The sequence below is a fragment of the Tamandua tetradactyla genome, chromosome 11 (assembly GCF_023851605.1).
Source record: "Tamandua tetradactyla isolate mTamTet1 chromosome 11, mTamTet1.pri, whole genome shotgun sequence".
In the NCBI taxonomy this organism is placed as follows: domain Eukaryota; kingdom Metazoa; phylum Chordata; class Mammalia; order Pilosa; family Myrmecophagidae; genus Tamandua; species Tamandua tetradactyla.
The window spans coordinates 64,026,892-64,040,841 of record NC_135337.1 but is presented as its reverse complement, the minus strand read 5'-3'; the positions used below and the strand labels follow the sequence as shown (position 1 = coordinate 64,040,841).

Here is a 13,950-nt window from a genome sequence, read left to right as displayed (position 1 = left end):
GACTTTCCTGGGCAAACCTGCATCGTCTTTAATAACAATGGTACTGAACTGTTATCTGAAATAAAATAATGAGGGAGACTACGAGGACCCATTGGGCTAAGGCAGAGACTCTGGGTTTTGCAATAGAACCCAGTGTCAGAGCCTTACTCCCATACTTCCCACGTATTAGTTGGGCAAATACCTTGACTTCTCTGCATCATTGTCCTGCAGATTAGATGAGATAACTTGAATGAAAGCAATTCCTTTCTGTATTTTTAAAATGTTTTCCCAGGGAAGAGGAACAAGCCCTACAGAGCTTGGTTTGAATCTTGCAGTTATTAGTTATTATATGGGTATATTTAAAATAGACCCATATTTTGCTGGTTCTTTTGGGTCACCTCTATAGGTGGCCTAGCTTTGGAAATAGGTAAAATTCCTTTATCACTAGCCACTGAGGTCTAAAGTTAAGAAGGCATTAGGTTAAAACAACAGAAGGGGAGTGTTCTAGTTTGCTAGCTGCCGGAATGCAATATACCAGAAATGGAATGGCTTTTAAAATGGGGAATTTAATGAGTTGCTAGTTTACAGTTCTAAGGCTGAGAAAATGTCCCAATTAAAACAAGTCTATAGAAATGTCCAATCAAAGGCATCCAGGGAAAGATACCTTGGTTCAAGAAGGCCGATGAAGTCCAAGGTTTCTCTCTCAAGTGAGAAGACACATGGTGAACATGATCAGGGTTCCTCTCTCATCTGGAGGGGCACATGGTGAACATCTGCTAGCTTCTCCTCCTGGCTTCCTGTTTCATGAAGCTCCCTGGGAGGCATTTTCCTTCTTCATCTCCAAAGGTCGCTGGCTAGTGGACTCTGCGTCTCGTGGCTACGTCATTCTGCTCTCTCTGAGTCTCTCATTCTCCAAAATGTTTCCTCTTTTATAGGACCCCAATAAATCAATCAAGATCCAGCCAAATGGGGTGGAGACATGTCATCACCTAATCCAGTTAATCCACTGTTGACTAAATCACATCATCCAGGGAGATGATCTGATTACAGTTTCAAACATACAGCATTGAATAGGGGCTACTCCACCTTTATGAAATGGAGTTTTGGTTAAAACATGGCTTTTCTAGAGGGCATACATCCTTTTAAACCAGCACAGGGAGAATTTGCTGACAATGCCTTGTCTATAGAAGGACCAACTTACCTATTCTTACTCTCTTCTGGAAAATGAAATTTCTGCTCCCAAAGCCCCTTCTAGAGCACTATTTGAAGACAAGGGATCATGTGCAGTATGTGTAAGTGGTGTGTCTTTTTCCTTCAGATATACAGTGGTTAAAAGTTACCATCGCCTGCTTGGGTAGAATGGGAATTACGATGGCTTATGAAATGGTTTGCCTGGTCAATGCTGAACTGTACCCCACATTCATTAGGTGAGTCCATTTCCTTTGGCATGAAGAGGGTGGCTAGAACATTTGCTTATTGGTTTGTACTACTACAGGTGAATGCATATTACTTTTTTGTTTTGTTGTGTTTTGTTTTTTCACATGGGCAGGCTCTGGGAACCAAACCCGGGTCTCAGGCACAGCAGGGGAGAATTCTGCCCTGAGCCACCAGTGTACTACCCTGCATATTGCTTTAAAAAACAGTGTTAGAGAAGATACTTTTAAAGGCATTAGCCTCAAAAAAAAAAAAGGAAAGAAAAAAAGAGAAGAAAGCAAAAAATAATAATAATAATTTGAAAAAGCAAAAAGAAAAATGAACAAAAATAAAACAATCTAGCAATAAAGGCAGTAGCCATATCAGACGGTTCACATCTCCCACTGATAGGCTTGCACTAAATACAGAAACTGTGTGGTGAGAACAGGAGATACTGAATTTTAAGAGACCAGTTACCAGATGGCTACTGGAAAGTGTGATCCAGAAAAGCAAATCGTTTGTAGAAATGGTGCAGGGAAGCTAGGTGATGATAGAAGAGAAAATTGCTCCCCCTGCCCATGAAAAATCTTGAAGGAAGTTTTTAAAAACAAGTACATCAGAATATGGATAGAATTATATAACATATATTTGTGCATTGAAAGTAACTTGAATGCTTGTTTTTTCAATTTGCAGACCTTTTAATGATTTATGAAGTATGTATTTGGGGGAGGGATGAGAGATAACTAGGACGCAGTGATAAGTGAAGAAGTTAAATCAGTTACCTGCCTTTTAGGAATCTTGGGGTCCTTGTCTGCTCCTCAATGTGTGACCTTGGCGGCATTATCACACCCTTCCTGGTGTACCGGCTCACCGATATCTGGCATGAACTCCCACTCGTGGTTTTTGGTAAGCTATCTTCATACATGGGTTGGAATGAAAATCTATTTTTTTTTTAGGGACCTGCATTTTTCCACCTCAAAATAGGTATCATGAAGGTGACTGCTAATATCAAAATAAGGGAACCCACTAGAACTCCCGTCCTAGTGAGGTGCAGAGGTCAAGAGAAGAGTGAGATGGAAGGAGGTTCCAAGAAGCCATCCCCAGCTCCCTCTCCACTGACTTCCATCCCTCCTTACATCTCTGTCAAAGAGCTGACTCTTTCTGCCTCCACTATGCCCAGAGGTAGAAAAATACAAAGCCCTTTTACATCATTACTTCCCATAAAAAAGTGGTTGATATTTTTGAAAGGGCAATTTCAAAACCCAAGGTAAGCAGATACCAACATAGAGAAAATGCAATAGCCTAATGGAACACCTGGTGTGATGCTGGGGCTCCCCTGCTCTGATGAAATACTGGCAGAGCGTCTAACCCTTCTAACACTGCCGGAGGACTCGGATTGCAGAACTCTGCCCTCACTTTCTCCTTTCTCACCACCCCCAGCCCGCAGGATCCAAAGTTACCTGGACAACTATAATTATCAGCAATTAGCACACAGGGGCAAATACTGAGCATAAGGTCTGTAGACTTTGAACATGTCCTGGAAATTCCTGGGCACATCCATTCATTCAGCATCCATTGCCTTTTCCCACAGCTATAGAAGTGGGAACAGATCCTCTCCTTTCTGTGTCCCCACAGATGTGAGGTGCTGTTTCCAGATTCATGCACATAAGCATTCGTTCTAGTTTGCTAGCTGCCGGAATGCAACACACCAGAGACGGATTGGCTTTTAATAAAAGGGGATTTATTTTGTTAGTTTTTCAGAGGAAAGGCAGCTAACTTTCCACTAAGGTTCTTTCTTACGTGGGAAGGCACAGGATGGTTTCTACTGGCCTTCTCTCCAGGCCTCTGGGTTCTGACAACTTTTCCCGGGGTGACTTCTTTCTGCATTTCCAAAGGCCTGGGCTGAGCTGCGAGTGCTGAGATGAGGAATGCTGAGCTTCTTGGGCTGTGCTACGTTGCAGTCTCTCATTTAAGCACCAGCCAATGAAGTCAAACGTCCTTCATTGCAGCAGGCACGCCTCCTAGCCGACTGCAGATGTAAATCAGCAACAGATGAGGTTCACGTACCATTAGCTTATGTCCGCAGCAACAGAACTAGGTACGCTCACCTGGCCAAGTTGACAACTGAATCTAACTACCATAGCATTCATCTTCTCATGGCACTCAGAATGTCTCTAACTGCACTCATTCTACTCAAGACCCATAAGACCCACACTGAGCCACTTTTAATTTGAATATGCTATACTTTCTGTAGGAGACACTTAATTTGGGGGGGTGGGTAGGATACAGTCCTCTAGATGCACACCGGGGGAGCACTGCCATTGTTTCTCTCCAGTGCTGCACACTGCTCCACACGTGTACCTCTGCTTGCTCCCTCTCTTCCCCATTTTCTCAAGGGACTTGTGAAGGGAAAAGAAAATTTCCACTGCTGTGGTCCTGCCAACAAAAGTTCCAATCTGTTGCTAGAGCTCACCCACAAAACAAACCCAGTGAACTCCTCTATATTTCAACTTAATAGCAACAAGATGCCTGAAGTTCATTGAACACAAGTTCTTTATCCTGAGATACCCATGGGTTGGCCACAGAGTGCTTGGCACTGCTTATGAGCCATACATGCCCCGGATTCCTTCCTCCCCTCAATTCTGAGTAAAGAACCTATCCCCATTGCTTACCTTCCATCTTGGGCGATGCTCTATCCTACCCTCTGGACATCTTCCTTCCAGGGAAGAAGTGGGAAACATCTCAACCTCCTCCACTCCTTAGGTGGGCAGTGGGTGGTTAGTGTGTCACCAGGAAATGTCTGGGTAGAGAATAGATAGTCACATTTCTCTAAGTGTTATTTAACAAAACAATAAAAGTTCACGTCCAGGGGAAACACTGTTGACCCTTCCTCATGCCTTGCTTCCCCCTTGGAAAAGGTTAAATTATCATAACTGCATTTCAACACTTAAAGTAAATTCCCAAACTTATTTTTGCCAATAGTTCCACCCCTTTCCCTCACCAACTTTTAACCTGAGTGTCTAGCAGGAAGCAAAACTAACAATTTGCATTTCAACTCCTTTTCTTTTCTTTTCCACAAATAATGGTGTGCTAATTGTGGTCTTGAAATAGCCATAAAACAGTAATCTAAGAAACCTGAAAAATCAATCAATCGTAAAATCTGGGTTGAAAGAATGGATAAGGAAATGGAAACGTGGATAAGGAATATCCTGGCTCATTGGGCTGATCTTTGCAAATATAAAATATCCTGTGGTTAATAATTTGATTAATATGTTGTATTCCTCATGATTCACTCACTTCAGAGCCTTGACTCAGATGCCAGCTCAATGTTCATTGTCCCTGTTTACCAGGTGACCCTTAGAGGTTTATGGAGATCTCGAGAAGGTAGTTATTCAGCAAGCACATCGTCGTTCATACCCATATTCGTGACGCTGTGCTAAGAATATTACAAATATTCATTCATGTAGACTTCATAACAAACCTGTGAAGCGGGAACTATCATCCGACTTTACATGTGGGGAAATGGAAGCATCAGAGAGACTGCAAAACTTCCCAAGGCCATACAACCTGTCCACATGGGACTCAGAACTGAGATCCAGGCCACCCAGCGCTGGAGCCTGGGCTCTGCCCTCTGTTTTGGCCATTTTTGAGGGTGCAAAGTTGTCATGGTTAGGGACAGGTGTCAACTTGGCCAAGTTGTGGTACCTGTTCATCTGATCGGGCAAGCGCCGGCCTGTCTGTTGCAATGAGGACATTTCATAGGATTAGGTCATGATCACTTCAGCTACATCCACAGCTGATTCCATTTGTAATCAGCCAAAGGGGAGTGTCTTCTGCAATTAGTGATGCTAAATGCAATCATGGGAAGCCTTTTAAGGAGGACTCAGAGGAGACAGGTTCCATTCCTGCTTTGGCTGGTGAGCCTCTCCTGTGGAGTTCATCCAAGCCATCCATTGGAGTCATCGGCTTCGCAGCCTGCCCTGTGGATTTTGGACTCTGCGTTCCTACGGTCACATGAGACACTTTCATAAATTTTATATTTGCAAGTGTTCCCTGTTGATTCTGTTTCTCTAGAGAACCCTAACTAATAAAAAAGTGAAGTTCATAGAGGTTATTCTCAAAGGTATACTAAAAGGCTCTGGTTCAAAATGAGAGCCCAAGGGTAGGCAGCTGCCCCTCACCTGTCCATTCATATATTCAACAAATATTACTACGTGCCAGACACTTCTGGAAGCTTGTGATACAAGAGTGAGCTTGTATCATTGCTAAACTGCCAGTGAAATTTTAAAGGGAATAAGCCCTAATTTTTTTAAAAAAATGAATGCTAGAATATAGAGCAAAAACACAAAAGAAAGGAGATTTTGAGAAAAAGGAGTTTCAACACTCATCTCTCAGAAGAAAGAAAAAGAAAGAAGTAGGACTTTATTTTAAAATATTAGAAGATTTCCCAGAGCTAAATAAAGACACGAGTCTTCCACTTTAAAGGGTCCATCAAATGCCAAAAAGGATGAATTAAAATAAAGAGCCACTGTTAGACACTTTAAGGTCAAACAGAACTTTTAACATAAATAGAAGTCCCTAAAACTTTCCAGAAAGGAGGAAAAGTGTCATTTTTCTTAAAGAAAAAAAATCCAACATCTCACAAGCCACACTGAAGGAAAAATTACTTTGAGCCCAGAGTTCGACACTAACCAAACTAGCCATCAAATGTGAGGGCAAATAAATGAAACGAAATATAATAAACACATTTTCATACATGTTAGAATTCAAAGGTGTCCCTCCTTCATACCCTTCCTGGGGAAGTTAAGGGTCTACTCCAGCAAAGTGACCATGGAAACCAAGCAATAGGAAATCACTGGATCCAAAAGACAACAAATATGACCCAGGAATGCAGATAAAGAGATACCTAGGCTGAGAGTTGGGCAGCAAGCACAGCAAGTAGGAGTCCAAAGTAGCCAGAAGGACTGTAATTCCTCTGGGGCATGGGGGAACAAAAGTGTAAGAACTCTGCTGGTGTGGATTGTGTGCAAAGGGAGAGAGTCCATACAACTAAGAGGCAGGCTACACTGAAGACCATAGTGAAGGCACATTTTTCATTTATTCAGAAAGCATTTATGGAGTCAGAGGCTAAGTCCTGGGGATAAGGCAGTGTACTTGGCAGTCCCATTCCCAGACAACTTTCACTCTGTTGGCCAAGTTAAATGGTTAATAAGTAAACAAAGAAATATATATAATCTCAGGTAGTGATAAATGCTGTAAGAAATATTAAAGCAGGGTAAGGAGGGGGTGACAGGGCGGGGAGAGGAGCTCTACTTTAAATAATGCATTTAGAGAAAATCTCTTTGAAGAGTGAAGCTTGAGCAAATGGAGAGAGTCAGGGAGCAGTCTCCCAGGCAGACACAATAGCCTGGACAAAGAGTGAGCTGAGAAAGAACCAGCAGGGCTGAAATGGAGTGAGCCATGCAGAGAGAAGGAAGAGATCACAAAGCAGGCAGTGGACAGGTCCCCAATTAGAAATTTCAGCAAAATCAAAAGGTGGACAAAAAAACATTCATGATCCACATGTAAAGCAAAATAAGTTTGGCATAGCTTTCAAGGCACTGGGGGAGTATAAGAAAAGCGAATCCCTTTGATCTTGATAAAAAGAACAATCTCCCTTGAGTGGTCCAGGGGAAGATATTTGAACTCAAAGATAGCACACTGCCTGGCCCTGCAACAAACAATATTCACATTGTCACAGTGAGGTTTTCAAGCATTAGAACCAAGTAATTGATGATCATAAAAGAAATAATGTTGATTATAGAACCAAATGGAAATGCGATCATATTTGATACTGTTAATGGATGTTGGGCAGTGGAAAGGTGGGGAGGGAAAGTGGAAAGAAGACCTACTGGTTGTGCTACATGAGATTTTGCATTATATTAAAAGTTTAAAAAAAGTTGGAAGTGAAAATAATAGGACTGTTAAATATTCAGAGGAATGAGAGGGAAAGAAAGTTAGAGTTAGGTCTAAGTTTTTATCTTTTGCAATGGAGCATAAATATATACTGTCTACATTTGATAGATTAGGGGGAAAAAGTTATAATTATATTATTTGGGTTTAAGCAGCAAGCACCAGAACAACTAAAAACCGATTTAGGTAAGAGAGCTCGTCTTTAGGAACTAAGAATAAGGGTAAGGAGGGTTGGGGCAAGAGGCTATCATTTTCCATTATAAATCCATTCAGCCCCTTGTGTTATTTTAAGAATAATAATTAATAAAATAAGCTATAAAATAGTGCAAAGTGTACGATTGTTTAATTTTAGCTTAAAAATTCACTGGAAAGTTTACCCGATATCTTAATAAAAAGTGAAGAGGCTGGTGAGAGTCATTAATATGGAAACATGACAGCAGACACAAGTGAGAATTAAAGCAGGACTGTCTTCCACAGGCTTTTTGATCTTGGGGAAGTTGAGTTTCCACTTTGAGTCTCAATTGCCTCACCTATAGACTGAGGATTTTAAGATTTAACTCTTAGAGTTTTGGTAAGGGCTAGGTCAGTACGTATAAAATGCTTAGCATACATCTGATACTTGAGATATGCTTGATAAGGAGTGGAAAATGGTGTACATTGGTCTAAGAAGGATGGTCAGAAGTCCATTATAGTCCTGGAATCAAAGCTTCTATAGGTAGCGAAACTAGGTCACAACCAGTTGACATCAAACTCTTTAAAATGTGCAAGACCACCCTTTTTTAAGTTCAGATTCTTTCCAGATTTCAGAGTGAGGCTAACCAAAAATATCACCATGGTTACCAGAATACTGCCCCCTACCACTCAGTTTCCTTTTTGTTTCCTTGCAGCCCATTCCCTTAGCCTTGGAGAGCTAGGTCCAGCGTTCATTTTTCTGAAACTCCAAAACTAGTGACTCATATACCACTTCCTTTGTTCTATTGCAGCAATAAATATAAAAATCTAACTTTAAAAGCTGGAAACTTTAATGGGGCTTTAAAGCAACAAAAACATTAGAGTAGGTTTATTACTGCCATCAAAACCACCCCCGCCCCCCACATATGCCAAAGATTACATCCGAAGAAAAAGAAAAGAAGAACAATAGATTTTATTGTACCCCTGAATTTGAACTAAAAAGCTGGTTATACTTTTCAATGCTGTTTTGCAGTTATGCATGATTCATTGCCTCTACTTGCTAGTAATGATCCAAGTTTCTTACTTATTTTCATTACTAAGTGCTTTAACCAGCAGGGTTATGTTCTTCCTTTTTTACATTTAATTTTTTTCAGTTATTTTCTAACTCCAGAGTATCTTAATATTGTGGCAATGTCCTCTAGCCTAGAATAACCTTGATTCAAATGTTAAGTATTTCATTTCCCTATAAGGAATTGTAACCCAACAGAGTTTGGACTTGGCATAATATTCATGATGGGAAATGGAGCAGTCAGAAATGGCAAAGGAATCTGCGAATAAATCTGGGGGGAAAATAAAAAAAAGTTGAAAAACAGAAATAAGGGGACATCTAATTATAGAACCTGCATCTTTCAGTTTACATGATTTGCATACGTTTCCAGGGCAACTGATTTGATTTGCTATGTCTGCCTTTCAGCTGTGGTTGGCTTAATTGCTGGAGGATTGGTGCTGCTGCTACCTGAGACCAAAGGGAAGGCATTGCCTGAAACTATTGATGAAGCTGAAAACATGCAGAGGTAGGGAGTTCAAATTCCTAAGGAAACTATTAAATAGATTGATTGATCAATAACTTGGTAATCAGTTGGAAAGAAAGATTAGGTTGGATCCATACCTCACACCGTACATCAAGATTCATCCAAAATTAATCAAAGACTCAAAAGTGTAAAAAAAGAACTCATCAAATAATGAATGGGAGAATTATTTTACAGTGCAGAAGGTCTTTTTAAAAATGACACAAAATACAAGACCCAAGGAAGAAAAGATAAATAAATTTGCCTTCATAAAATTAAACAGTCTGCATTGAAAAACTACCATAAGCTAGAAAAAAAAGACCAACATGGGGAAAATACTCTACAAAAGGCTAATTTCCCCAATATATAAAGAGCTCTAACAAAATCACAAGTGCAACCACCCAATAGAAAAAAGGGGGAAATTACTTGAGCAGAGACTTCAGTGAAATGGAAATAAAAACAGCTCTTAAATATATGAAGACATGCTTAACCTCATTCATAATAAGAGAAGTGCAAATTAACTCTACACTAATATGCACTATGCTTTGGCTTGTTAAAAGATCCAGTTGCTTGGTAGCATGCTGTGTTGGGAAGAATGTGGGGAAACAGGCACCTCATGTGTTTGCTGGTTTGAGTATAAATTGGAAACATCTATGAAGGGCAATTTCACCATGGGTATCAAAGATCCTTTTACCTAGAAATTCTGTACTTCTAGGAATTTACATATGCAAAATGACCTGCATAGGGTTATTCATTGAAGCATTTTTTTTAATGTAACAAAAGATTGGAAACAACCTATATATCCGTCAGTTGGAGGCCTCTTAAATTATTGCATGCCATTCAATAGCTCACTGCAGCCTTAAAAAGAATGAGACACCTTCATGCATGCTTATCTGGAAAGTTTTCCAAGATATATTATTAAAGAAAAAAAAGGGTAAGTATATAGCAAAATATATATTCTACCATTTGTATAAATTGGAGGAATAAAAGTATATTACATATTTACTTATATCTCTGGAAGAATATGTTAGAAATGGATGGCATTGGTTGTCTATAGAATTGAGTGGCTGTGTGATAGAAGTGGGAAGGATACTTTTCAATGCATACATTTTGTGCTTTCTGAATTTTGACCATGTGAGCCTATTCAAAAAGTAAACTTATAGACAGCTAAATAAAGGGAAATCTATAAGGTACCATCCACACAAGTTTGTGTATGCAGATCATCTTCCATTTTTGCCCATTAGTGTCATGAGCTATACTGAATTTAATCCAAGTTGTAAAACTTTCACATTTAACATATTCAGTACTTGAGAAAAATGTTGCTGGAGAGGAATCGCAGTGATCTGAAATTTTCCCTAGAATTTGGATCTTAGAATTGGAAGAAGCTTTGAATTCGGCCAGAGGTTGCACAGGGGTTGCCCATAGGATACCAAAGCCTCAAGTGTTTTTGTTTGGTCTACAGGGTATTTTAAAAAGTGGGAAATTTCACATAAACCAGAAACCCAGGATCTGATTTATTTTTAAACTAGAAGACTTGGTAACACAGAGCAAATATTTCCTCCCCTTAACAATTTGCGGGAGCTGAGTGATGACTCAGCCTTTTTGGTGGGTATGCGCTCTACAGTTTGATTGCATTCCCCACCAGCCCCTACTCTCTTTGCCTCGTTCACTTATAGAATATGCCTGGCCATTACAGACATTTGAGTTCCAGACCCCAGTCTAGACTGACAACCTCGCCTGTTCACCTATTGTGATGCAGATTCCACCCCCATGAGTGCCTCCCCTTGCAGACAGAGACTATATCCTGTTTACTGTCATATCCCTAGAGCTTAACACAGTACCTGGCAAGCATAGAGCTGGAGGGTGCCAAATATTTGTGGAATAAATGTTGGAGTTCCCTCTGCTGCATCCCTCACTGGAGTACCTTTGGGCTTTCCCCAGCCAGCTCCAGGGTCAGGAAGGCAGTAAATGTGGCGTTGGAGCCCATGGGCTTCAGAAACTGACAATCCAGGTCTGCACTTTTCCTGTCTGTGTGACCTTAACTCCTCCAAGCCTCAGTTCCTTCCTGTGTAAATAGGAACAAGGGCCCTACCTCATTGGGGTGTTGTGGCAATCCAATAAGGTAATGCATGTAAAGTGCCTGGCACTTAATGTTTAATAACCACCACTATTATTCATAGAAGCTTTTGAGCTATAAAACAAAAATATCTGCCTAGATGATTTACGAGAAATCAAATTGTTAAATATGTCCTGAATTGTTTTACAATGTTAGAAATGCAGCTGAGTGATATACACAGATGCCTACCCTTATGAGAGTTTTCAATTATCCTCATCAGTCTGGTTCAAAATAAGCTAATGAATTTTGAAAGATTATTCCTTTGGCTATTCTATGCCCGTTTTTATGTGAACTTTAAAAACTTCTGTGAGGGTTTACACTATTCTTTTTCTGTATTTCATAGCCCAGTTCACCTTTCAAAGATTATATATATGTAATACATATATATATAATCTTTTATACATATAGGAAAGAGAGATCTGTGTAAGGCTTGGGGAATGCAGAAAAAGAGAAAGAGAAAGTGAGTGCAGAGATGAAGCTAGAGAAGAGTACAGTTACAGGGGGCTGCCTGGTTCAGGAGCACTGGCAGGACCCCAAGCTCAGTGTCCAGCCTAAGGGACAGCCCCCAAGCCCAGGGAAGGACAGCACCATGTGAGGAAGACCAACGAAGGACAGCACCTCGCCTGCCACCCATGCCTTTTGGTTCCTAAGGTCACCACCTCATCCAGACCTACTGAGAAATGCAGCCCGTTATCACATCTTATTTCACCTCTTCAATCCAAATTTCCTTTTTCTGTGAAACATGGACAGTAATAGAGCTTGCAGTAAGTGCTTTCCACACCCTTCTCATTTATAATCCTTACAGCAACCCTGTGGAATAGGTATTCTCATGAGCCCCATTTGACCACTGAAAATGCCAAGGCACAGAGAGTATAAAGAATCTGCCCCGGGCGGGCCACAGTGGCTCAGCAGGTAAGAATGCTTGCCTGCCAAGCCCGAGGACCTGGGTTCGATTCCCAGTGCCTGCCCATGTAAAAAAAAAAGAAAAAAAAGAATCTGCCCCAAGTCACACAGCCAGGAAGTGCTGCAGCCAATTCTAATGTAGCTGTCAGATCCCAGAGCCTTTGAACTTACTGCATGCTGCCTCTGCCTCTGCCCTCAGAGGCTGGGTTCACACATGGGATAAGGCAGGTGAAGCACCCAGCACAGGGCCTGGCATTTAGTTAGTACTAAGTCGTCAGCTATGTCTGCTGCTTTAGTTGCTTTTGGTGGAAAGACCACAGGAGCTCAGCAGCCTTGACTGGGCCCCAACATCTGGAGTCTGAGAGGGCTTCAGCACCCCTGGATGGTTTGGCAAGCTTCTGCTACTCTCTCTGGCTCAGAGTACAGTGTTCTAAAAACGGAGGCTATTCCAGGTAGGGAGAATTCCGATGAGCCTGGGGGCCCAGGAGCCACCCCACTCCAGATTTAGACAGTCCAAAGAGCATGGCTGGGAGTGCCAAGATGAGGGGAGCAGCAGTTCTTCAACAAGTATCGGCAACACCCTAACATTCGTAAGGACAGAATTGAGAAAAGTTGCAATTGGAACAAATTTTGAATTAAATTTGTCAAACTGTTGAAAAGTAAATAAATTTTGGTAGAAAAATATTTTCAAATTGTATTTGCAGAACTGATGGTAATAGTGGCAACCGTCTTTTCTAATGGACATGAGACTAAATTTAGACTTTTCTCATTATTAAAGAGAAGGGTAAAACACTACATGAGGACATAGTTCGGCCAGTCCTGCTCCTAGAAGGGGGTTTAGGAACCATCTCACCCACATTAGTTGATCACCAGGCTCATTCCAGCTTCTTTGAGAATCACACTCAGAACACACAGCAATTCTGGTCTTAGACATGGCTTGTATCTATTTATCATTGCATTTATTTATTAACCAGTTTATTTCGGTTTTTGGTCTCCTCATAATTTCTTTCTCCTCTCTCTAACTTTGTTTTATTACTGCAGACCAAGAAAAAATAAAGAAAAGACAATTTATCTCCAAGTCAAGAAACTAGACATTCAACCAAACTAAGAAGAGAGGCCATCACTCCTGCTACGGCTTTGCGTTGATGATGCCAAAGCTATTATCACATGTTTCTTCACTCAACGCAAAGTCCATACAATCCAACCTTACTTCTCTTTGAACCCTGTCATCCCAGTTCTTAGTTTGTGGTACTTTTTTGTAACAAATCTACCCATGGGACCAGATCCTACCAACCTCCTCCAGCTCACTCTAGTTTGGTCATTCCTAGGACCATCACTGGTTTCCCAGGACTTTTCCACCTTTGAATTTCTTTTTTTAATTCCTTTCCCTATAATAATATCAAACCAAAACACAGAGGGAAACTATGGGTCAAAGAAACAGAAAAGAAAAAATCAGAAAATCAATAAAGTTGGAAGCAGAGAAATAAAACAGAGCAATATCATATTGTCCAGAATGTGTCCGTTTTTGTATATGCCTTGAGATAGGGGTCCTTCTTCATTCTTTTGCAAAAAGATAACCTGTTCTCCCAGCACCATTTGTTAAAGAGATTCTTGTTTCCCAATTGAGTGGTCATGGGAGACTTGTAAAATGTCAAATGACCATAGATGTCAAGGTCTGTTTCTGAACTCTAGATTTGATTCCAGTGGTCAATATTTCTATTCTTATATGAGTACCAGGCTGTTTTAACTACTGCAGCTCTGTAGCATGCCTAAACTCACAAAGTGTAAGTCCCCCAGCTTCGTTCTTCTTTTTCAGGATGTTTCTGGCTATTTGGGAGTCCTGGCCCT

The 13,950-nt window shown here is 40.8% G+C and overlaps 1 protein-coding gene across 1 annotated transcript in view; it reads left to right on the top strand.

Moving 5' to 3' along the window:
- The window catches only part of SLC22A2 (solute carrier family 22 member 2), a 29,257-nt gene extending 15,667 nt beyond the window's left edge, over positions 1–13,590 (top strand). The window contains exons 8-11 of the mRNA XM_077119512.1: positions 1,298–1,406; positions 2,186–2,298; positions 8,990–9,089; positions 13,144–13,590. Of these exons, the coding sequence (XP_076975627.1) occupies positions 1,298–1,406; positions 2,186–2,298; positions 8,990–9,089; positions 13,144–13,210 (389 nt within the window). The 3' untranslated portion in view covers positions 13,211–13,590. The remainder of the gene's footprint in view (positions 1–1,297; positions 1,407–2,185; positions 2,299–8,989; positions 9,090–13,143) is intronic.
- The last annotated feature ends 360 nt before the right edge of the window (positions 13,591–13,950 follow it).